Source organism: Kogia breviceps, chromosome 5, assembly GCF_026419965.1.
Source record: "Kogia breviceps isolate mKogBre1 chromosome 5, mKogBre1 haplotype 1, whole genome shotgun sequence".
Lineage (NCBI taxonomy): Eukaryota > Metazoa > Chordata > Mammalia > Artiodactyla > Physeteridae > Kogia > Kogia breviceps.
The window spans coordinates 67454558-67477521 of NC_081314.1; the positions used below are offsets into that span (position 1 = coordinate 67454558).

A 22964-nucleotide genomic window follows, 5' to 3' on the forward strand; every position below is an offset into this window, starting at 1 on the left:
CTCAGGAGTTGTGGCTCACGGGCTCTAGAGCGCAGGCTCAGTAGTTGTGGCACACAGGCTTAGTTGCTCCGCGGCATGTAGGATCTTCCTGGACCAGGGCTCGAACCTGTGTCCCCTGCACTGGTAGGCCGATTCTTAACCACTGCACCACCAGGGAAGCCCTCCTAAAATATCTTAGACCTGACCACTTCTCTCCATCCCCACAGCCACCACCCTAGTCCAAGTCACCATCTTCCTCTGCCTGACCACTGCACAGCTTCCTCTCTGATCTCTCAGTTTCCACCCTTTCCTCCTCCCATTCTTCTTTCCCAGAGAAGCCATGTTAATCTGATAAAGTAATGGCTCTTCTTCAAACCCTAGCTCTCAGGGAGGCCTTTTTAAAAAAAATTTTTATTGGAGTATAGTTGATTTACAATGTTGTGTTAGTTTCTGCTGTACAGCAAAGTGAATCTGTTATACATATAACATATCCACTCTTTTCAAGATCCTTTTCCTATGTAGGGAATTACAGAGTATTGAGTAGAGTTCCCTATGCTATACAGTAGGTCCTTATTATCTATTTCATATATAGTAGTGTGCATATGTCAATCCCAACCTTCCCCCCGACCCCAGGAAGGCCTTATGAATCTAAAAAAAGTTCCTCTGGTCTCCCACACCGATTTCCAAGCTTCCTTTTGGCCCCCCTCAGCCTCCAACTCTACACTTAAGATAGTCTGAACTTCTTTCGGCTTCCTCCAATAAATATGTTTCTCTTGCCCCTGGGACTTCATACAGAGTGTTTGCTCTGCCTGAAACTGCCCCCGCCAAACACACAACCTTCACCTACTACTCATCTTTCACATTTCAGTTTGAATGTCATTTCCTCAGGGCCAGACATAGCCTTCCCTCTCACATGTGCTCCAGCAACTCTGTCCTTCCTCCATAATAATAAGTTACACTCTGCTATGATAACTTCATGCCTGCTTCCATCGCTAAACTAGCTCCAAGAGAACACAAACCTCTGTCTTATCCATTGCTGTATTGCCAGAAGTTGCTAGAGTCTTTGGCTCAAAGAATAATGAAATACACAGCTGAATGAATGAATGAATAAATAAACAAGCGAGAAGGCCCTCGTTGCGGGATGTGTCGCGGAGGACCCCCACCTGGTATTGCCTAAGCCCAGTTTAGTTAGTGTCAGGACGTGCCTGGAAACACAGCCACATGGCCGAGGCCCCGGGCACGTACACACCACACGGGGGCGCCCCCGGCTCGTTGTACTGGATGGCACCTCGCCGGACTCAGGTTCGGTTACTAATCGCCAATGGGCGACAAGAGGCGGGCTTCTCCCTCTGACGGACAGTATCGCTCCGCCCAATCTGATTCAGCTTTTCCTTGGCCCCGCCCTCCCCAGTCCTCAGAGAATGAGGGTGGGCGTGATGGAGCCGCCGCCAACTGAACTCCTGCAGAGTGCTCTCGAGGCCGAACCAGCGCGCCTGGCGGTCTGTGAGTGGGCGGAGGGTGGCTGGGGGCGGGGCCTCAGGGATGACAGGCAGGCATCCGGCCCCACCCCTCTCGCCCAGAGCGGCCGCGCCAGCGCTGGGGACAGCAGAAGTGAGTACGTGAGCGGCGCAGCAAGAACCCAGCTCGGACCCCGGACGTCGCGCGCACCCGGAGTCCCCGATCCGAGTCGGGCCCGCAGCAGACCTCTGGATTACTGTGCACACCGAACTACCACCACTTGCGTACTCCCTCCCCGGCCCGCCTCCCCGAGTCCACTGGTTTCGAGCTCTCCAAGCACCCCGGATCCTCCAGGACCGGTCCGTCCAGATTCCCCTGGGACCGGACCTGCCCGCATCCCTCAGCATCGCCCGGCTCAGGGCGCCGCCTCGGTCCCGGAGCCGCCTGCCTGGATTGCACCCTCTCCTTGCCTGGATCTCCTGGGACCACCGTGCGCGAGCCTTCTTCGGAGCCGCCGAGCGGACCCTCCCGCGGGTGCCCACAGCCCCGCCGGCGCGGCCCGGCGCGGCTCGGCTCGGCTCCCGGAGCTCGCCCCGGCCATGGCCCGAGCCCGCCCGCCGCCGCCGCCGCCGCCGCCGCCGCCGCCGGGGCTCTTGCCGCTGCTCTCTCCGCTGCTGCTGCTGCCCCTGCTGCTGCCCTCCGGCTGCCGGGCGCTGGAAGGTGAGCGGCGTCGGGGGGCGCGTCCAAGGGTTAAGGTGTCCGGGGTCGCCCGAGCGTGGGCCGGGGAGGGTCCGAGGTGTTGGTCCGATGCGGGCTGGGCGCACTTCGGAGGAGGCTCGGTCATCCGCGCCCTTTCCAGGGGCTGGAGGATGGGGTGGGGAGGAAGCCCTCGGCGCCGCCTGGGAGGCTCCAGCTACCTCTGTGGCAGGCAGTCCGCCGGTTGCGGGATCGCGGGCAGCTCGACTCGGGAGAGCGTCCCCGAAAGTCATGGCCCGGCCGTGAGCTTCTGAGGGAGTACCCCGCACTCATGGCAGAGAAGCGGAGCCCTGGGCACCTCCTGGAGGCAAGGAAGTGTGGGCGACCCACCAGGCAAGGCGGAGGCTCTGAGGCTGGTGCGGTGTTGTGGCGGGTGGAGGAGAAGCGGGACTCCCCAGGTTGAGGGGTGGCGTTGGTTCGGAGCCCCTTGGAGTGATCTGTGAGAGTGTGAGTGCTTGCACCCCGCTTTGTCAGGGAATGGCTGCGGGGATGGAGAGGCGGGGGCCTGTTATTGTTTACGGTTTATGAGCGCCAACTACTCACGAGGTGCTGTGTGCACCGGCGCTGCGCGCGTCTCTGCGACACCCCCCTCTGCCTTCTAGCAGGACACCGCGAGTGCTGGGGTCTCCATCGAACCCCTGAGGTTCCGGGGCTTGTCCCAGGTAGTGCCGGAGCCGGTGCCTTACGCATTAGCCGGTGGGAAAAGGCCGGGCTTCTCTCGATGGGTTCTGTGAAACCTGCCGAGACTGCTCCAACTTCCAAACGACTGTGCTTGGATGGGCAGCCCAAGTGTTTTTGGTCCCGGTGGGAGAGTTCACACACATCCACTTGACGCAAGCCTGAGGGGACAGAGGCACTGACACACTGGTTAAACAATAGACAGACAGACACAGACACAAACGCACAGTTCCCAAAATTTTTGGAGCCATTAAATGAGGGAAGAAAAACCTTCCTTAAGGTGGAGGGAAGGACACCACAGAAATTTGGGGGAAATTGGGATTATAGGCAGTACTTATATTTGGTATCTTTAACAAATCCAGTCACTTTCTTAGTTTAAGAACAAACACTTGAATTCCGTGTGACTTGGTTTGTTCATATGTTCACAATTGGTAAACTTAAAGGTTGGAAGGAAAAAAGAACAGAGTTCTGAGAGAAAGGCATCCTCTGGTGCTTTCTCATTTTCTCCAGGGGAAAAAAAACATTCTTCTGAACGTCTTTTATCTCTGAGCCCATTGGTGCTGACAGACTGATTCACACGGGTGGACGCATGCAAATCCAGACAGACACACCGAGGTCGCGCCCACGCTTGTGCACGCTCACCCACATGTGTGTGATAGGATCACAGGCGTGAGAAAACCGGTGTGGGGCTTTGTTGCTGATTGCCTGAAGGGTGTGAGCCAGGGAGCCTGCTGGAGTTCCCAGGTCTGTGTCTTAGCCCAGGAGAGGCGATACAGGCACACGCACTTACAGGACTGTGTGTGCCAGGCCCCAGAGCCCCTGTTGTGGGGTGTGGTGGGTGCTGATGCTGAGTGGAGTGGGGGCGTGGTTTGGGTCAGGTGAGCAAGGGGTACCTGAAAAGGCTCACCCCTTCCTTCCTCCCTCCCTTCTTCCTCTTTCCCTTACTTTCTTCCTCCTTTTCACCCCTCACAATCTGCTGGTCCCTCTAGACCCTAGCTGGCTGGCCCTAGCTGGGAGCTGGCATCCAGGCCTCCAGGCCCAGGACCCGAGGGGCTGACCAGGAGGCAGAGGCCCGATGAGCTGTAGCAGCCCAGGAAAGAGAGGACAGTGGGGCCACTGACCCTACTCTGTCCCCTCCTCCCTCAGGCTGTGAAGTGGGATCTGGGGCTATTCCCTGGCTGGGTAGGTGGTGGCTGGGAGGCCAGGCCAGTGTGGGGTGCCCCTAGGAAGGTAGCAGTGCCTTCCAAGTGTGGTTTTCATGAGTTCCTTCACTTTTGCCATATATGAGAACTTAGGGTCTTCCGTTGGCGTAAGAATGAAAGGAAAAAGAGAGGTGACGCCTCAGGGCGCTGACCCCAGCCCAGTGGTCTACCTTACCACACTCCTGCTCTCCCTCACTGTGAGATGGGATAGTAGCTGAACCCACCTCTCTCCCTCACTGTGAGATGGGATAGTAATTGAACCTACCTCCTAGGGCTGTTATGAAGATTGAATCCTAATGTGTGTTAAGTGCTTAGCACAAGCCATTGTTGTTCAAGGATTAACTGTTGTTACTATTATTACCCTAGCGTCTGCTCCTTGGGGAGCACCAGAAAGTGAAACTGGTGTGTACCCTTGCCCTGCTGGAGGGAGCTTAGAGGACGCAATAATGGGAAGAGGAAAAGTTGGTCTGGGGAGGAAGTTGTCCCCCCACCTCCATCTCTCTCCAGCTTTGGGAGGGAAAGGATGGGATAGGAAGAGAGCTGGGTCAGGAGACAACTGTTCTTGACTCCTGCCTGTACCCCATCCCTATTCTGGAGCGCGAATGGCAGGATGGGTGGACCTGGGGGTCCTCGGCTGTGGCCAGAGGACAGGGCTAGGTGGGACGCCCAGCATTGAAGCTCTCTTCAGCCCCCCAAGCTTTATGGGTGGAGGATCTCACTCCCTTGCTCCATCCAGCCTTCCCTTTGGTTTTGCCAGGATTTGGTTTGCTCTTGGCCTTAGGGAGCCTTTAGGCTCTTGGCCTCTGAGGTCATTATATTTAGGCCCAGGGTCCTTGAGCTCTGGGTGCTGTCCCTCATGGTCTCATTGATTAGATGCTGTGTAGCACCTGGTTGTTCTTCCTCCCTATATACTTGGGGTTCATGAAGATTCTGCATCCAAATATCTCATCAGTTTTCCATGAGGATGGAGCCAGGGTCCTTGCTTGTCCTCCTTGGTTGAAGAAACACCTCTCTCCTTGCCCTCTGATTGATTCCCACCTACACACACACACACACACACACACACACACTGCACCAAACACACACACAAATTGCCCTTGAATTTACCCTCACTCACAGGGGGCCAGGGCCACCTTGTTGCTCACTCTGCTTTCAGGAAATGTTACCCAGTCTCCCAAGCCAAGACCATTCTCCCCTTCAGGACCGTGAACCAGGGAGTGGGGTCCAGTAGGTGAGCAGACCAGGAACGGGGCGTGGGATAGGAAGGATGTCTGGACCATAGGGTCCTTATACCTCAGATAGGATGAGCAGATCCCTGCTGGCAAGATACCCTTTTGAGAAAAAAGAAACAGTTACCAGATGTAAGAGGGGGCGCCGAACAGCCTTCTCCCAGGCAAGCCCTGTAGCTGAGTTGCTGCTGTAGTGGAAGCAGGCCCTGCGGGGAAGAGGCAGTGAGTGACCCATCTCTTTCTCAGAGGCAGCAGCAGTGACCACTGAGTAGGTGGCAGCTGAGAGGGGACAGCGGGCTGGGGTTTCTGTGGCTTCCCCACTTGTTCGAGGGGCCTCTGGCTCTCCAGTCCCCCTGCCCCGCCCCTGTTTGTCTTGAGCTGGCACCTCAGAGCTGCGACAAGGGACAGCAGCAAGGATTTGGGGGAACCAGTTTGCCCGTCACTGTCTTCCCTTTAACCAGAACTGCTGCCACCGCCGCCACTGTGGCTTCAGCGGCAGCGAGCTAACCCAAAGCTGCTGTGGGCAAGGCCTCCGCCACCCGCCTTACACTAATTAAACAGCATGAAGAGGCTGAATCACCAGGCCTGCATAGTTTGAAAATTGTAGCCCTGCCTGTTGTGCTGAGTCAAACTGGTTTGTCGGGATTGGGCAGCTGGGAGTGGGGGCAGGGAGACTGGATACATCTGGGCACCTGATGGGGTGGGAGAGGCCCCCTGCCCCAAGGGCTGGCCGTGGCATCGGGTCTCCTGTTGTCTCTCTGCCCCCAGACTCCTGGTCAGACCCACTGGCTGGGAAACCGGGGAAGGGCTCAAAAGCTAGCTGTTCATCCGTCCTTCTGGCTGCTGGCAGGGCCACAACTGGGGTGGGGGGTATGGATGAGCACTGAGGCATTTGGGATCCTGTCCTGTGCTTCTTCCTCCCTTCTCCTCCCTCTCAGGTTTATTTAATTATAAATCTCCATGATCTGAGGGGAAGAATGAAAAACAAAATGTGTTCTGTTCTGGGATGCTCCCCTCTCCTCCATCCCAGACTGGAGGCCCTCGGGGCCATGGCAGGGGGAGGGAAGTGGCCCTCCAGGTCCTATGACAGGGTCTGCCTAAGACCCCTTGCTCCCCGGGCTGACCACCCTGAGTGTGCATGTCGGTACACGCATGTACACACACCGACACACGGGGAGGAGCAGGATGGGAGAAGACGGGACAGATCCCTTGGATTGGTTGGCTGAGGTAGGGACCCCAGGCGGAAGATGGGGACCAACTCCGAGGTGACCGGGAGTTTCCTCCCTCTCTTTGCAGGCAGGGTTCCAGGGTGTGCCTTCTTGCCCGGACCCTTCCCCCCTGTCCTCCTGCCCCTGCACGCGTGGCTGGCCCAGCCCAGGAGCGTGACCTTTCCCACCACCTCAACGTCCTTGGTCTGGAGTTTGGGTCCGTGGGTTTCTTGCTCCTGTCTCTAGGTTTTTTTCATTCTCTGGTCTCACTGGCATGCCTGTTCCCAGGGTGGGGTGCTCTGTATGACTTGGGGCTTGAGTTTGCTGTGGGGTCTGGCAGCTCCATAAAGTTATTTGTCGCTGGCCCTTCACTAGGGCAGGTGGCAGGCTCCCAGCACCAGGGTGGCCCAGTGAGGCCCTCAGACACAGGCTTGGTGCCCACGATGTTCTCCTCCTGCTGGGCCCCCAACTTATGTGTTGCCCGAAGCTCCTGAGGCTAAATGCCTTCATCGTGCCACCCCCTCCCCAAGGGCTCAGTGCTGGGATGGTGCCATTGTGCTGGCAGGGAAGTGGCCTGCTGCTTGGACAAGGGCTGTACCTGGGGAGGCTGCACCCAGCCACACCCAGAATCATCTTCATGCCCCTGCCCCACCCCTAGCCTCGTGACCTGTGACAGCTCCTGCCTGGGTCAGGGCCACAGGAAGCCGGTCTGGAGCTTGTTCCTTCCCTGAGCCTCTGGCCGAGGCTGCCCCAGTACCTTTGCTTTCTAAGCAGACAGTGCCCTCTCCCAACTCTTCCTCCACCGCACTTGAAAACTCACCTCATAGAAAGAACATGCTTGTAGAGTGTGTGTGTGTGTGTGTGTGTGTGAGAGAGAGAGAGAGAGAGAGAGAGATGTGCATGGAGGATGCACCTCTGAGGCTTTACACAACCTCTAGATATTGATACTTACACTGTGTCTGCATGTTCCTATGGAATGTTTTGGTGCAAATGGGCATCTGTACGTGTGCAGCTGATGCTAGTTGTGTGTGACTGTGTAAGAGCATGTCACCGTGTCTGTACAGGGAAACTGGTGTTTGTGTTTGTACTTGACTACACTCGAGACTGTGACTTGTGGTTGGCAATAGTGTGCAGTTGGGTGTGTAGGGAGAATGCACTGTTGAATGCATGTGCCCTCACGTATGCATATGTCTCAGGAAATCCGCACATCTGAGGGCTGTGAGAGTGAGTCTTTGCCTAAGGCAAGCCCAATCTGTGTGTAGGAAAGACTCATTGTATATGAATGTCTCAGGAAGACTGATCTGCTTGTACCATATGTATCCGTGTGTCCGTCAAAGACAGACTGTGGCTGTGTGTGAAGCCGTGTGTGTGTTTGCGGGTGGCTGTGGCTTTGTGTTTTTGTCCACCATACGTGTGACTTGTCGCTGTTTGGCCCCAGTGGTGGGAATGAGGCCAGCCACTGTGAACTGGGTGATGTGTGTACGTCTGTGTGTGCACAGGCGGGGGCCACACAGCTGCTGCCACGTGGCTGTTCCCCGCGGCCCTGTGAAACCTGAAAGGGGTGCTGCTTTTCTTCTGAGCATTGAAGCCCCAGTCCCAGAACATCCCAGAAAGGCCTGGTGGCCACTTCCCTGCTTGCTTCGTGGGTTGGTGGGGTTCCCTGCCTGGGCTGTATCGGGGAGTAGCCACTTGGTGGGACAGAGGAGGGTGTGGGTGCAGTTGGCAGCTGGAGAGTGTGGAGATTGCTCCCTCATTCCTCTTTTGTCCTTGTCCCCTGTACCTGTATCCTTTACCCCCGTGTGTGTACCTACACACACACCCACACCCACACATGCCACACACATAGAAAAGGTGGGCTCTGTTGGGCTGGGTCTCTCCCTGCCCCACCCCCCAGACAGATGGATTCTGGGGACCCCCCCCCCGCCATGTTCTTCCTGAGGCTGGGACCCAGGCACCTAAGAGTCTTCCTCTTGCTGAAGCGAGCTGGCCCCTCCCCTCCCCCAGAGAGCAAGCCCCCTCCCCACCAGGGTGACCGAGCCCTTCCTCAGGCACACATGACTCGAAATCTAAGTCCTCCCCTCATTAATGGGAAAAATGTGCCGAGATTGAGCGATGGCCAAGGCTGAGCGATGGCCGAGGGCCGATCCCCGCCCCCTCCCTCTCTCGCTCCCCAGAAATTAAACAGAAACGAAGAGCCTCTACCCCACCAACCTCCCCCCGCCCCCTCCCCCCAACTCCTCCTCTCCGAGCGGGCGCAGGGCTTGTTTTAAACTGCGGAGGAATCTGGCTGGAGGGGGGGAGGGGCTGAATATTTGGGCTTAAACGGTTCCAGATGGGTTTGGCACTGGCTGAGCAGAAGGAAGTGAGGGAGATGGAGGAGGGAGGCAGCGCGAGGGAGCGGTGGGAGCCCTGGCCTGCTCGGCGGCGGGCGGCGGGCGGCGGGCAGACAGGCAGGCGGACTGGCTGGGGGGAGGGGCTGCGCTGGGCTCGCCGGCTCCCAGGGACCGTGGTACTCCGGGCCGCTGGCTAGCGAAGAGGCTACTTGACAGCCTCCCTCTCTGTCTGTGTGTTTGTCTCCTGGGGCCTCCTTGTCTCTCCATCTCGCTGTCTTTTGTAGTCCACCGCCGGCCATCCCGGCTGTCTGGTCCTAGCCAGCCGGCTCCGCACATCCTCCAGTTGGGTGCCGCCCACCATCCGCCTGCTCCGCCCGCCTGTCTCCCTCCCTGCCTGTCTCTGGGGCCCCTGCTTCTGCCCATCCCCTCTTCCCTCCCGTACCCCTCTACCCCGCTGCTAAATATCTGTGTCTGTCTGTCTGCCAGAGGGGCCCGTCAGGCCACCGACGATGAAGCTGGGATAGCTCATCCTGCAGCCAGGCCCTCCAGGGACCAGCTGCTGCTGCAGGAAGGCGAGGGAGCCTCACTCCCCAAAGTGAATGGCTGCTGCTCGCTGCTCCCTTTGCCTCACATGAGGGCCTGGGGCCACAGCTGCCTCATCCACCATCCTGGGCTCAGACCCAGACTGCAGGAAACTGGTGAAGGCCGCAAGCCTGGAGCCTGTGGGGTTTGGGTCTTTCCCTTCCTGGATACCTCCAGCCTGTCCCATTGTTGATGTAGAGGCCTTCAGAAGTTCTGGGGCGGCCCTGCCCCATTCCAGCTTGGAGTTGAGGGGAGAACTGCTGGCTGTCTTCCAGGCTATGGGAAAGGACTTGGGGCCTCTTTCCTGCTCCTAGGTCTAATGTTGGGGTCACACTGTCAGAGAGGAGAGTTTTCAAGCCAGAACCCAGGATCCAGGTTCCTAGGGGAGCAAGTTTATGTCAGAAACATTAACAGGCCCCTCCTGTGGCTGAGCAAAAGGAAACAGATAAAAAAATCCGAAGCTCAGAACAGGATCGGTGCTATGACAAAGCACCTGGCCTTGGATATATAGAGGAAGGCATCCAACCCTAACTTGGTGGAAGGCTTCCTGGAGGAGGTGACATCTTGGTTGGGACCTAAAGTATACACAGGAGTTTTCCAGGCTTTCTCTGTTCCCTCTTTACATAGGGGCATATTGTAGTCAGAGTGCCCTGGTTAAGGGGTTAGTTGTGGAATCAGATAGACCTGAATTTGAGTCACCTTTCAACTTTTCACCTCAAGTCCTAACAGTTTTACCTTACGCCCTATATATACTATATCTGGGCAACAGTTTTCTCACCTGTAAAAGAGGTACGCCAACAGTACTTTTATCCAAGGATTGCAGGAAGAACTGAACTAGCTCTAGAGGAACTAGTCTGGGCCTTGGTGGCCCTCACCCCATCCTCAAAGAGCATCCCTGTCCTGTCCTCCAGAGGTGGTCTGTGGGAGGCTGGGTGAGAGTGGGCTCTGGCCTGTGACTGCTCTTCCCTTCCCCTGGGCGTGTGTGGAGCTGGGCCTTTGTGCTGGGAGTGGAGTCAGGGGAGGCCTGAGCAGCAGGGTCAGAAGCACACGGCCCTTTGTTCCAGGATAAAGGCCCTGCCAGCCCCTTTGTGTGGAGATTAGCAGAGCCTGTAGGTGTGTGAACTGGCCCTGGCTTCTGCCTCATTAACCCAGACCTGGGGTCAGCAGTTGACACCCACTCCCAGCTGGCCCGACAAGACATCTTTGGGGCTATGACATCTCTGGGGGTGGCTGCAGGGTCGTCTCCTCTGGGCCAGGGGAGCTGAGGGTTTGGGGCACTTGGGGGTGGGATGGGAGTACCTGGTGGGAATCAATGTGTCTGGCATCCTGGCCTTTCCTGGGCAACCTCCTCTTTCTCTTCATCCTAAACTTGGCCCCTGACCTTTTTTCTCCTTTTGCTCCCCCAGAGACCCTCATGGATACAAAATGGGTGACGTCTGAGTTGGCATGGACATCTCATCCAGAAAGTGGGGTAAGACTTCCCCACCATTTCTCCCGAGTGTTGGTTGCCAATTAACCCTTGCAGCAGGGCTCAAGAAGGACTGCCTCTGCCCACTGCTTGTCAGTTCCCCCTCTTGCGGCATCCCCATCCTCTTCATCTGTCACCTTCCTCCTTGGCCTGATGGTCCATTTCTGTGAGTGTTTTCATCTCTGACTCTTCAGCCTGCTTCTGTCCCCCCTCCCCCATACACACCATCTTTGTCTCATTCTTCCTCTGCCCCACCCCCAGCCTGTCTTCAGCCTATTTCCATCTCTCTCCTGCCTGACAGCCCTTTGCATGTCTGTCCTGACTATCTCCCTCCTTCCTGGGTGCTTGGGAACAAGGAAACCTTGGTTCCAGATCTCTGACTTACTCTGTGACCTTGAGCAAGACAGTTTGCCTTTCTGGGCCTCCATTTCTTGACTGTTACATTCCTGTAGTCCTGACATCTCTAAAGTGTTCTAATTAACCTCCCTAGATGTCCTTCACAACTACACTAAGTTCTGGAACACTGGATTTGGATGATATTACAGGCCCTTAGTCACCAGACCTGACTCTGTGACCTTGGGCAAGTCCCTGCCTTTGTGAGTCTTGACTTCCTCTCCTCTGGAGTGGGGACAACAGTTGTATTGGATAGGCTAAGAAGTTTGTTTGGGTTTTTCCGTGTGATGTTATGGAAAAAGCTGAACGAACTTTTTGGCCAACCCAATACCTTATTAAGGAGCTGTGAAGGTTAAATGTGATGGTAATAGTGATAACCAAAGTTTATTGAATGCTTGCTCTATCTGTATCAGGCATTGGTGCAAGCCCATTACATATATTAAACTGATTTAATTCCTCACAGCCTCATTTACTTGCAGTCAGTCCCACTTCATAGACAATGAAATTGAGGCATAAAGATAATAAACATTATAGCTAATTCTCACATAGCACTTACCAAGTGCCCCATTCTAAGTGCTGTAGTCATTTAAAGTCATTTATTCCTTATGCATCTTTTTCTTACCATGTTACAGATGGGAAAGTGGGGGCACAGGGAGGTTAAGTGACTTACCTGAAGTCACAACTGGGATTTGAACCCACGTAGTCTGTGTGCTCAACCACTACACCATGGAAGCATCTCTGTGAAGTAAATACAGCAGATCTGGGCATGTGATAAGTACCTGGCAAATTCCGGTGCTTACTCTCTGTCTTTTTCACTTGCACAGTGGGAAGAGGTGAGCGGCTATGACGAGGCCATGAACCCCATCCGCACGTACCAGGTGTGTAACGTGCACGAGTCAAGCCAGAACAACTGGCTTCGCACAGGGTTCATCTGGCGGCAGGACGTGCAGCGGGTCTACGTGGAGCTCAAGTTCACTGTGCGTGACTGCAACAGCATCCCCAACATCCCTGGCTCCTGCAAGGAGACCTTCAACCTCTTCTACTATGAGGCTGACAGCGACGTGGCCTCGGCCTCCTCCCCTTTCTGGATGGAGAACCCCTACGTGAAGGTGGACACCATCGCGCCCGATGAGAGCTTCTCGCGGCTCGATGCCGGCCGTGTGAACACCAAGGTGCGCAGCTTCGGGCCGCTCTCCAAGGCCGGCTTCTACTTGGCCTTCCAGGACCAGGGCGCCTGCATGTCGCTCATCTCTGTGCGTGCCTTCTACAAGAAGTGCGCATCCACTACCGCAGGCTTCGCGCTCTTCCCCGAGACCCTCACTGGGGCTGAGCCCACCTCACTGGTCATTGCCCCTGGCACCTGCATCGCCAACGCCGTGGAGGTGTCGGTACCCCTCAAGCTCTACTGCAACGGTGATGGGGAGTGGATGGTGCCTGTGGGTGCCTGCACCTGTGCCACCGGCCACGAGCCAGCTGCCAAGGAGTCCCAGTGCCGCCGTGAGTGGGGACTGGCCTGGGGAGGGTCTGGGCCACAGCTGCCGGCTGCCCCCTACCCACCGCTTCCTACCTGCCAGACAGGGGGTTCTGGCCTCAGGTCTGGGGCAGAGGGAGGAAAGGGAGGAGGGGTATCAGGTGCAAAAAACATGGTGCAAGGAGGGAGATGAGAGAAAATGAGGAGAGACACCAGGAAACTAGGAGAAAAAAATGAAACTAAAGAGAGAGGAAGGAAGACATGGAGAATCCTTGACAAGGAGGCACCTGAAGAACATGCTCAGAGTCTTGGGAGGCCAGCAGAGATGCCCGTTTGTCCAGCGCCACGTTTACGTTTCACCCTGCAAGTATTAGGTGGGACCCAGAGCTGCAGGCACCTCGTGCTTGGCTGTTTTACCTGGAGGGTCTCATCTGCATCTTGAGAAGCAGTATTTATAGCACAGAGGTTAGGGACCCAGTCTCTGAAGTCCTGAGTCCTGACTCTGCCACTTACCATCTGTGAGACCTTGGGCAAGTTATTTAACTCCTTGAACCCCTGTTTCCTCATGTGCAAAACGGGGACATTAATGGTGACTCCTTCGTGGAGTTGTAGTGGGGCTTAACTGAGTCAGTGCATGGCAGCCCTTAGAACAGTGCCTGGGACGTGGGGAAGCACAGCACCATGTACGTGTTAGCTGTGACTCTCAGGAGCCCTGGGATGCATGGGGGACAAGGATTGTTTGGTCCTGGTTTCATACAAAAGGAGGTTAGGAGGCCTGTCTTGGGTGGCTTGCCGAGACTCATAAGACCTCACAGTGTGCTAGATTTTCCAGCTATAACACCCGTTCATGAGAGGTTCTCTCATCTGAGCCTTACCACAACTTTGTAAGGTAGATTCCAGCTACGTCTCCTGTTTAGCCAATAAGAAGGCTCAGAGAGGTTCTGCATTCTAGGCCTCATAGCTGGGAATGTGGGAGCTGGCACTGCAGCCTCATCCAGTGCTGTACCATGCAGGCCAAGGTGCTGAAAGGCCTTGTCTTCTGTCCCCTCTGCCCTGTTCTCCCTCCTGGCACTTGCAACCTGAAGCTGCTAGGGATGGGAGCTGGCTGTTAGCACAGCCCTCTGTATAAGGGGGCTGGAGGCCCAACCTGGCTGTGAGGCCCAGTGTCGGGTGCTGTTGCGGGAAGGTGAACAGTGCCTTGCCCTGCCCCTCTCCACTTCTCTATGGGAACTTGCCCCCAGACTTCCTCCTCCTAAGTGGAGAAAGGGGTGGGGGTGATGAGCCTGACAACCTGAAGAGCGGCTAACACTCTGCAGGTCCCTAGCAGGAAATGCATGCTGGTTCCCATAGCAACCAGCTGGCCTGGCCCCTGCCCCCTCTCCCACTGGCTCAAAAGAGCTGGGATGGAATATCACCTTAGTTGAGGGAGATTAAACCCCAGAGAAGGGCACAGACCCAACTCTGGGCATACCACACCCCGGACGACCTCCCCAAAGGCAGTTGTATGTGGTCAGGATGACCATATGCTTTAGTGTGTCCAGGGCGGTCCTGGTTTATGCCTGTCATGCTAACGCGATTATTACTAGTGCCCGCTTTCACTCTCAAAATAGTGCAGTTTGAATAATAAATTATATGGCCATCATAGATATGGGGACTCTCCAGAGCCCAGGCCCAAATAGAGGCTCTGAAGGGGTGTTCAGGCACCGAGCTCTGGGCCCCCTTTGGGGACTGGGGTTCCCCTCATGGATGCTTTGAGGCCTCTGAACTCCAGGTGACCCCAACCTTCCTGCCTGCTTTCTTTCTCTCCTTTTCTCACCCCTCTTCAGCGCCCACCCCTGCCCCAGGGCAGAAAGGAGCTGCTGCCCTGCTCCTGGTTGGGTGGGGAGAGAGGTTGGCTGTGAAACTCAGAGGCCCCACCTCCTGGCTGTTCTGGGGTGTTCTTGAGGATCTTCAGGAATAATTATCCTTGAGCTTCAGGGAGGAGTGGGGGCATCCCAGCAGAGTAGAGGCTGCTGCCAGCCTACTAGTGGTCTCTTCCCGTCCCCCTCCCTCCTCTTCCTCCTCCTCCCTCTCGTCCCTGCCTCGACAAGTCCAGGCTGTCCAGGTGATGGAACTGACGTCTTTGTCCGTGAGACCCCAGAGTTGGGGGGCGGGGGCGGGGCGGGGCGAGGAGGAGTCCGCTGACGTGGGGTTTCCACGGGGCAAAAGGGCCTTTTGTAGCTACAGCTGGACTTAGGCAGTAGCAGCACGGCCCCCGCAGTCTGGGAGGTGGGGGGCCGAGACCTGTGCTTGGGAAGGGCCAGATTCCCACGGAGGTGTGGAGGGTTGGTGTCTGCACGGATGGAGGTGAGACGTCCATCCTCTTCTCCCCACCACAGCCTGTCCCCCTGGGAGCTACAAGGCGAAGCAGGGAGAGGGGCCCTGCCTGCCCTGCCCGCCCAATAGCCGCACCACCTCACCAGCCTCCAGCATCTGTACCTGCCACAGTAACTTCTACCGCGCAGACTCTGACCCTGCAGACAGTGCCTGTACCAGTGAGTGAACGCGCGTCCTCATACCCTCCCACTCCAGGCCTTCCCTCTGTGGGCCAGCCTGGGGGTGCCTGAACAGTCTCTATGAATAGCTCCACTTTCCAGATAGGATAACCGAGGCTCAGGGGGGTTAGATGTTGTGTTCAACATGGCACAGGTAGGAAGTGACCGGCCCTGAGCCAGAATCCAGGTGAGCTGAAAGGCTTAGCCCTTCCACCAACATTTAATAAGCATTTGTTAGCTCCTCCCTGGGTATCAGAAACTGGCTAGGACCCTCTAGTCCATTATTCCTTCCTCTGTCTAGAACTGCTATTCTTTTGGCGCAGCTCTAACCAGAGAGGGGACCTCACACCCCTGGGGCAGCCTGGTGTCCTGCTTTTTCCCTGCTTCGGCCTTTGGTGCCAGGAATTGCCAGGCGCCAGGGATGTGGAGGAAAAGATACAGTCACTGTTCTAGGAGCTTGCAACCTGGTGGGAGAAACAGATGTGAAAACAGATAATGACCATGTAATGTGCTAAGTGCTGGGCTGGAGGGATTCCCAGGAATTGTTACAGGAATGCAGAGGACGGGAAGAGAATGAATCAAGGAAGGTTTCCAAGAGGAGGTGACCTCTCAAGTTGAGCCTCAAAGACCAAATAAATAGGGGTCTGCCCAGTGAAGAAGCGTAGGAAAGGTATTCCGTTTATTAAAGCAGAGGCAAAGGCAAGGGGGTAGGAAGCAGCTTGGGGTGTGCAGGAGCTCTGGACAGACGGTGGTCCTAGGGCCCTAGCTCACTGTGCTCTCCTTCCACCTTTCCCCACAGCGGTGCCATCTCCGCCCCGGGGTGTGATCTCCAATGTGAATGAGACCTCACTGATCCTTGAGTGGAGTGAGCCCCGGGACCTGGGTGGCCGGGACGACCTCCTATACAATGTCATCTGCAAGAAGTGCCATGGGGGCCTTGGGGCCGGGGGCACCATGACCTGCTCACGCTGTGATGACAACGTGGAGTTTGTGCCTCGGCAGTTGGGCCTGACAGAACGCCAGGTCCACATCAGCCACCTGTTGGCCCACACGCGCTACACCTTTGAGGTGCAGGCAGTCAACGGTGTCTCGGGCAAGAGCCCTTTGCCCCCCCGCTACGCAGCTGTGAATATCACCACCAACCAGGCTGGTGAGGAGGGCACACAGGAGGGTAGGGCCTGGGTCATCTTCCCCCACGTAGAGCTGAGGTTGCCCGGGGCACAGACCATCGGGGGTCCCATGGGAACTGGGTCCTTGGGAAGGAGGCCAGGGCCCGTGATGAGCCCCCCACTCTTGCCCTAGCCCCGTCTGAAGTGCCAACACTACACCTGCACAGCAGCTCCGGAAGCAGCCTGACCTTGTCCTGGGCCCCCCCAGAGCGGCCCAACGGAGTCATCCTGGACTACGAAATGAAGTACTTTGAGAAGGTCAGAGCCTCAAGGGGCAGGAGGAAGCCTTGGAACAAGATTACCCCAGATAGTGTCAGGGGCCCTTGGGAGCAAAGCCTTGGGTACTGAGGGGGGGTGGGCAGGTGCCGATGGGCGTCAGGACCCTCTGAGATACAGCCTTCTTCCTGGTATTGCAGAGTGAGGGCATCGCCTCCACAGTGACCAGCCAGAAGAACTCCGTGCAGCTGGACGGGCTGCGGCCTGACGCCCGCTACGTGGTCCAGGTCCGCGCCCGCACCGTAGCTGGCTATGGGCAGTACAGCCACCCGGCTGAGTTTGAGACCACAAGTGAGAGAGGTACACACCCCCACGCACCTGTCCCTGCCCCTGTCCACACTTTCCACCCCACCACTCACCTGTCCCTCCCTGTCTCTAGGCTCTGGTGCCCAGCAGCTCCAGGAACAGCTCCCCCTCATTGTGGGCTCTGCCACGGCCGGGCTTGTCTTTGTGGTAGCTGTTGTGGTCATTGCTGTCGTCTGCCTCAGGTACTCGCAGGCCCAGGGGCCGACTAGAGCTTCCCTTTAGTGCCCCAGAGCCCTCTTGCCACATAGGTGAACCATCACCCAGGTCAAACCTAGAACCACAGCCTTCCTAGGCCCAGGCTATCCTTGTCGGAAAGACTCTCTCCAGTCCATGCCTATGTCCTCACCCTGTCCCCTCCCTGTCCCCTCCCTGTCCCCTGAATCTACTGGCAGATTCCCTCAGGGACCAAGTCCACTGAGCCTCTTGCCTGGAGACCCAGTGGCAGCTGTAGCCACTGACCATAGCACCACGCACTGGGCCGTCTCCTATGCTCTCTGCCCCTCCTGTGAGCCCAAGGGTCCCCTGAAGGGAAGGAGCTGCGGACTTGTCTCATGCCTCCCCTCCACCCTGCCCCTCCAGGAAGCAGCGGCACAGCTCTGATTCCGAGTACACGGAGAAGCTGCAGCAATACAGTGAGTTTGCCTCCTCATTCCAACCTCCCAAAGCTCCCTTGGTCCCTGCAGGGCTTGGAGACACCCCTTTCCCTGTGTGGGACTTTATTCCTTTAACTCCTACCCTGGCTACCCCGTCCTGCTTCCAATTAAGTGCCATTTCCTGAACCCCTACCTCACTCCCGCTAGCCCCAGAGATGAGTGAGATGTGACCCCTGTCCTCAGGGGTAGTCAGTCTTGTGAGAAAGACAACATAGGTATACACGGGAAACTATGAGAGAACAATTAAGTGTTAAGCCGGGTGTTCCTGGGACAGAGGGCAGTGGGTGCTCAGAAAAGAAGAAGGCTTCCTGGAGGACATAGCCTTGGGCTGAGCTGAGCCAGGTGGGATAAGCGGGGTTTAGAGAGGTTGGCGAGAGCATTCCTGGCTAGAGGAGCCTCTGGAAGGTAGTGGGTGGGGTGGAGAGAGTGCCGGACAGGGCGGGCAGTGAGAAGGCTGGTTTGACAGCTGCTGGGAAACCAGGCTGGGTAGTTGCGGCCGGTCCTTGGAGGGTCTTGGAGGGTCGTGAAAGGCAGGCAGAGGAGTTTGGACTTGACTGCACCACCGGTAATCTGAAAGGCTCTCAAGCTGGGGAGCAATACAATGAAAGCATTGTCGTAGGATGACAGGTATGTGGGCTAGATTGGTGAGCACAGTCTAGAGGCAGAGAGCCCAGCTGGGAGGCTATTGCAGTAGTCTGGGTGTGGATGGCCTGGACAAGGTCGGGGCCAGTGGGAATGAGGGGAGGGACGGATCTGAAATAGGTTTTGACACGATGAGAGATGAGGGAGAAAGAAGAATCCTAGGTGTCTAGCTGTTATGGTACTAGTTCTCACCAAGAGGACAGTGGCGGGATGCGGAGGGGCAAGTTCTGGCTTCAACAGCGGGATACGGAGCAGGTTTAGCAGAGAGGCTGGGAATGTGTTCCTGTCTGGGGGAAGAGCCTGGGGCAGTATCCTGGGTCGCAGAGCTCCCTCACCATCCCCAGCTCAAGGATCTCGCCGCCTCTCACGCCCACCTTTTCTTCCTTAGTTGCTCCTGGAATGAAGGTTTACATCGACCCTTTCACCTACGAAGACCCTAATGAGGCTGTGCGGGAGTTTGCCAAGGAGATCGATGTGTCCTGTGTCAAGATCGAGGAGGTGATTGGAGCTGGTGAGTCCCCTGGGGCACGGTGGGGAGGAGAGGCTGGTGGTGACCCCGAGGGAGGGCAGAGGTGGTTGGGTACAGAAATAGCTAACGTATCTGTGCCCTGTGCCCTGCAGGGGAGTTCGGGGAAGTGTGCCGGGGTCGGCTAAAACAGCCTGGCCGCCGGGAAGTGTTTGTGGCCATCAAGACTCTCAAGGTGGGCTACACAGAGAGGCAGCGGCGGGACTTCCTCAGCGAGGCCTCCATCATGGGTCAGTTTGACCATCCCAACATAATCCGGTTGGAGGGCGTGGTCACCAAAAGTCGGCCAGTCATGATCCTCACCGAGTTCATGGAGAACTGTGCCCTGGACTCCTTCCTCCGGGTAAGAGCCAGCCCCCGGCCCCTCCCCCTCTTCCTCCCCCCACCCCCGAGAGAGCTAGGTTGGGCAAACCACCCCCTCCCACAAGTCAGGCAGACCCTATTCAGGTCCAGATATTTACCGAGGTGGCATGGTGCAGGGAAAGAGCTGGGCCTTCAGAGCCAGAAAGACCAGAGTTCTCATCCTGACTCTGCCCGCCCCCTACTGCCTGTGTGACCTCAGGTTTTACTTAACCTCCCTGAGATTCAGCTGCCTTGGTTGTAAAATGAGAATGGTAAGAGTTATTTGGGTCCTCACAGGGGTTAACTGGGTTGATATATACAGATGCCGGCCACACAGGAGGGCAGCTTCCTTACTCTCAGTGCACGATGGACGTGGTCAGAGGGGTAGATGAGGCATGGTCTTGGAAGACTTGGAGAGGGTGGGCAGGCGGGCAGGCAGGAAGGTCTTGGGTGGGCCCGGGGCCAGGCAGGAGGCAATGGACTCCCCCTTGAGCCTGCTCATTGCCTCCAGCTCAACGACGGACAGTTCACGGTCATCCAGCTGGTGGGCATGTTGCGGGGCATTGCTGCCGGCATGAAGTACCTGTCTGAGATGAACTACGTGCACCGAGACCTGGCTGCCCGCAACATCCTTGTCAACAGCAACCTGGTCTGCAAAGTCTCAGACTTTGGCCTCTCCCGCTTCCTGGAGGATGATCCCTCTGATCCTACCTACACCAGCTCCCTGGTACAGGAAGCCGCTGGGAGGGAGACTGGGGGCGGGGCCAACCAGGCAGGGGCTCGGGGCTGGGGACCAGCCCCAAGACATAGGGTGAAGGGCGTGTGCCCCCCCCACCAGGGCGGGAAGATCCCCATTCGCTGGACCGCCCCAGAGGCCATAGCCTATCGGAAGTTCACCTCTGCTAGTGACGTCTGGAGCTATGGAATCGTCATGTGGGAGGTCATGAGCTATGGCGAGCGACCCTACTGGGACATGAGCAACCAGGATGTGAGTGGGGCCAGCCAGAGCGCTCGGGTGGGTGGGAGCTGGCTGGGGAGCAGAGTGGTGGCTCACTCCAGGGTTCCCTGCTCTTGGCTCAGGTCATCAATGCCGTGGAGCAGGATTACCGGCTGCCCCCACCCATGGACTGCCCCACAGCACTGCACCAGCTCATGCTGGACTGCTGGGTGCGGGACCGGAACCTCAGGCCCAAATTCTCCCAGATCGTCAACACCCTGGACAAGCTCATCCGCAACGCCGCCAGCCTTAAGGTCATCGCCAGTGCCCAGTCTGGGTCAGTTCCTCTGCCTCTGCCCCTGCCCTGCTCCCGAGCCAGCAGCACCACCCCTGTTTCCTCTGACATCAGGACTCATCAAGTCCCTCTCTTCTCCCCGCAGCATGTCACAGCCCCTCCTGGACCGCACGGTCCCAGACTACACGACCTTCACGACAGTTGGTGACTGGCTAGATGCCATCAAGATGGGACGGTACAAGGAGAGCTTTGTCAGTGCGGGGTTTGCATCCTTTGACCTGGTGGCCCAGATGACCGCAGAGTGAGTGTGCCTCACATTTGGAGGGGCAGGGCTGGGGGCCCTGAGCTGGGCCCAGAGTGGTGGGCATGGGGGGAGGGACTGACTGTGCCCTTGGCCCGTCTGCAGAGACCTGCTCCGGATCGGGGTCACCTTGGCGGGCCACCAGAAGAAGATCCTCAGCAGTATCCAGGACATGCGGCTGCAGATGAACCAGACGCTGCCTGTGCAGGTCTGACACCCAACTCCCACTGGATGGGTGCCCTCCAAGGACTCTGCAGGGACTCTGACCAGCTGGCTGGACTTTTGGACTTTTGGATGCCTGGCCTTCGGCTGTGGCCCAGAAGATGGAAGTCTGGGGAAGGCCCAAGCTGGGACTTCTCCTCCAGGCCTGTGCTCCCTCCCCAGGAAGTTTGCCCCAAACCTCTTCATATTGAAGATGGATTAGGAGAGGGGGTGATGACCCCTCCCAAGCCCCTCGGGGCCCAGGCCTTCCTGTTCTCCAGTGGGGGATCCCCACCACCTCAGACTTGGCTGTTCTTCAGTGCTGGAGGTCCTGGCACGGTCAGGTGGGGAATAAACCTGGGTTCCATAGGGCCCAGCCCTGGCAGGGGTCTGGCCCCCCAGGTAGGCAGAGAGCAGTCCCTCCCTCAGGAACTGGAGGAGGGATCTCCGGGAATGGGGAAATGTGACACCCCCATCCTGAAGCCAGCTGGCCCCTCCAGTTTGCACAGGGACTTGTTCTGGGGGCTGAGGGCTCTGTCCCACCCCCGCCCTTGGTGCTGTCATAAAAGGGCAGGCAGGGGCAGGCTGAGGAGCAACCCCTTGCCCCCCAGAGACTGACTCTCAGAGCCAGAGGTCGGATGTGAGTGAGTGAGTGTGTGTGTGTCTGTGTCTGTGTGTGTGTGTGTGTGTGTGTGTGTATGTATACGCACTGGCCTGCACAGAGAGTATGGGTGAGAGCTTGGCCCTCTGCCCTGCCATGGGGCCAGCTGGGCCGTCAGCGAAATAAAGGCAATAAGATGATTCTTTTGCCCCTTCTCATTCGACTTCCCAAGGCAGGATTCCCTGATGCCCTCAAGTTCACAGTCCCTCAGCACCAGCCCTTCAGAATTTCCAGGAGTCATTGGGAGGCCAGATCCAAGCCTCTCCAAGTACAACTTCCCTTTTATGCTTCAGCCTTGCTGCATCTAACTTCTTGGAAGTGGGGCAGTAACAGTAGAGAGCGAACTACCCCAGAGCTCCTTCCTTCTAAGGCCCAGGCCTTCCCATGGGCTGTGGAGTCTGGACTGTGTTTTACAGAGGGTGTTTCACACCCATTGTCTCTGAGGGGGCTGGGGGTAGAGGGAGTTGGTCAGCTCCCAGGGTCACGTGGCCCCAGACAAAGGCGGTGAGAACCCACTGGTGTTCGGATGCAGAGGCCAGCTCCTTTCAGCAAGTGTCAGTGGAGAAGTGTGGCTCCTCTTTACTGAACGAATACTATGCTCCTGGCACTGGGCTAAACCGCTCCATTTATACACGGATCTTATTTAATCTCACAACAACCCAGCCAGGGAAGGAAGTATTTTTATCTCTTTTTTACAGAGGAGGGAAGGGAGAGGTTAAGTAACTTGCCCAAAGTCGCTGAGCCAGTAAGTGAGGCCCGAGGCTGGATTCCCACCCAGAGACTGCCTGCACACTTGAAAGGTTCAGAGGATAAATAACCAGAACCAGGGAGAGGGTTAGGAAAACAGCTTCTGGAAATAAATGTCAGAGGAGAAAGGGGGTGGAGTGGGCGTGGGGCTCAGAGGCCCCTTAGATGCAGAAACACGCAGGGAGGTGGGGTGGGAGGTATGTGCAGTCACTTTCCCAGTGTCAGAAGGAGGGAACCTTGGGCAGTAAACCTTGGTGGGGCATGGAACAGGTTTCCAAAGCACCTGCCCATCCGGGTCTGGCTGGACCCGGGAGGGAGTGTGGACAAAGCCTCACAGATCTTGCACATCTTTCCAGGTAGGGCAGAGCTCCGTAGAGGAATTCTAAGTGGGGGCAGTAGCTAGGAGGAGGCGATGCTGCAGGTGTGGAGGCCCAGGAAGTTATTTCAGGTGCAGGGGACCGGCCCCGGGAGGCAGGCCAGGCCGGCGGGAATGGAGTTGGTCTAAGGCGGAGGTGGAGGGTTTCGGCCCGCCGGCTCAAAGCCTGGCGGGGGAGAGGGTCAGGGGCGCGGCTGTCGCGCGGTGCCGGCTCCGGGGCCCGCTCTGCCCCTTGCTGCGC

At 57.1% G+C, this 22964-nt stretch overlaps 1 protein-coding gene across 3 annotated transcripts; it reads left to right on the forward strand.

Moving 5' to 3' along the window:
- The first annotated feature begins 2036 nt into the window (after positions 1-2036).
- On the forward strand, positions 2037-21740 carry EPHB3 (EPH receptor B3). 3 transcript variants are annotated; one of them, XM_059063696.2, is made up of 16 exons: positions 2037-2157; positions 10832-10896; positions 12111-12783; positions 15136-15291; positions 16091-16441; positions 16594-16718; positions 16877-17036; positions 17116-17224; positions 17622-17674; positions 18726-18848; positions 18959-19206; positions 19717-19932; positions 20044-20193; positions 20286-20479; positions 20583-20738; positions 20844-21740. In XM_059063696.2, exons 1-16 carry the CDS (start codon positions 2037-2039, stop codon positions 20950-20952), a joined length of 3009 nt encoding a protein of 1002 aa, XP_058919679.1. In that variant the 3' UTR covers positions 20953-21740. The 3 variants fall into 3 exon arrangements, with proteins under 3 accessions (XP_058919679.1, XP_058919680.2, XP_066890254.1); XM_059063697.2 differs by having other exon boundaries at positions 2073-2157; positions 16877-17027; XM_067034153.1 differs by lacking the exon at positions 2037-2157 and adding an exon at positions 5502-5524.
- Positions 21741-22964: the final 1224 nt, after the last annotated feature.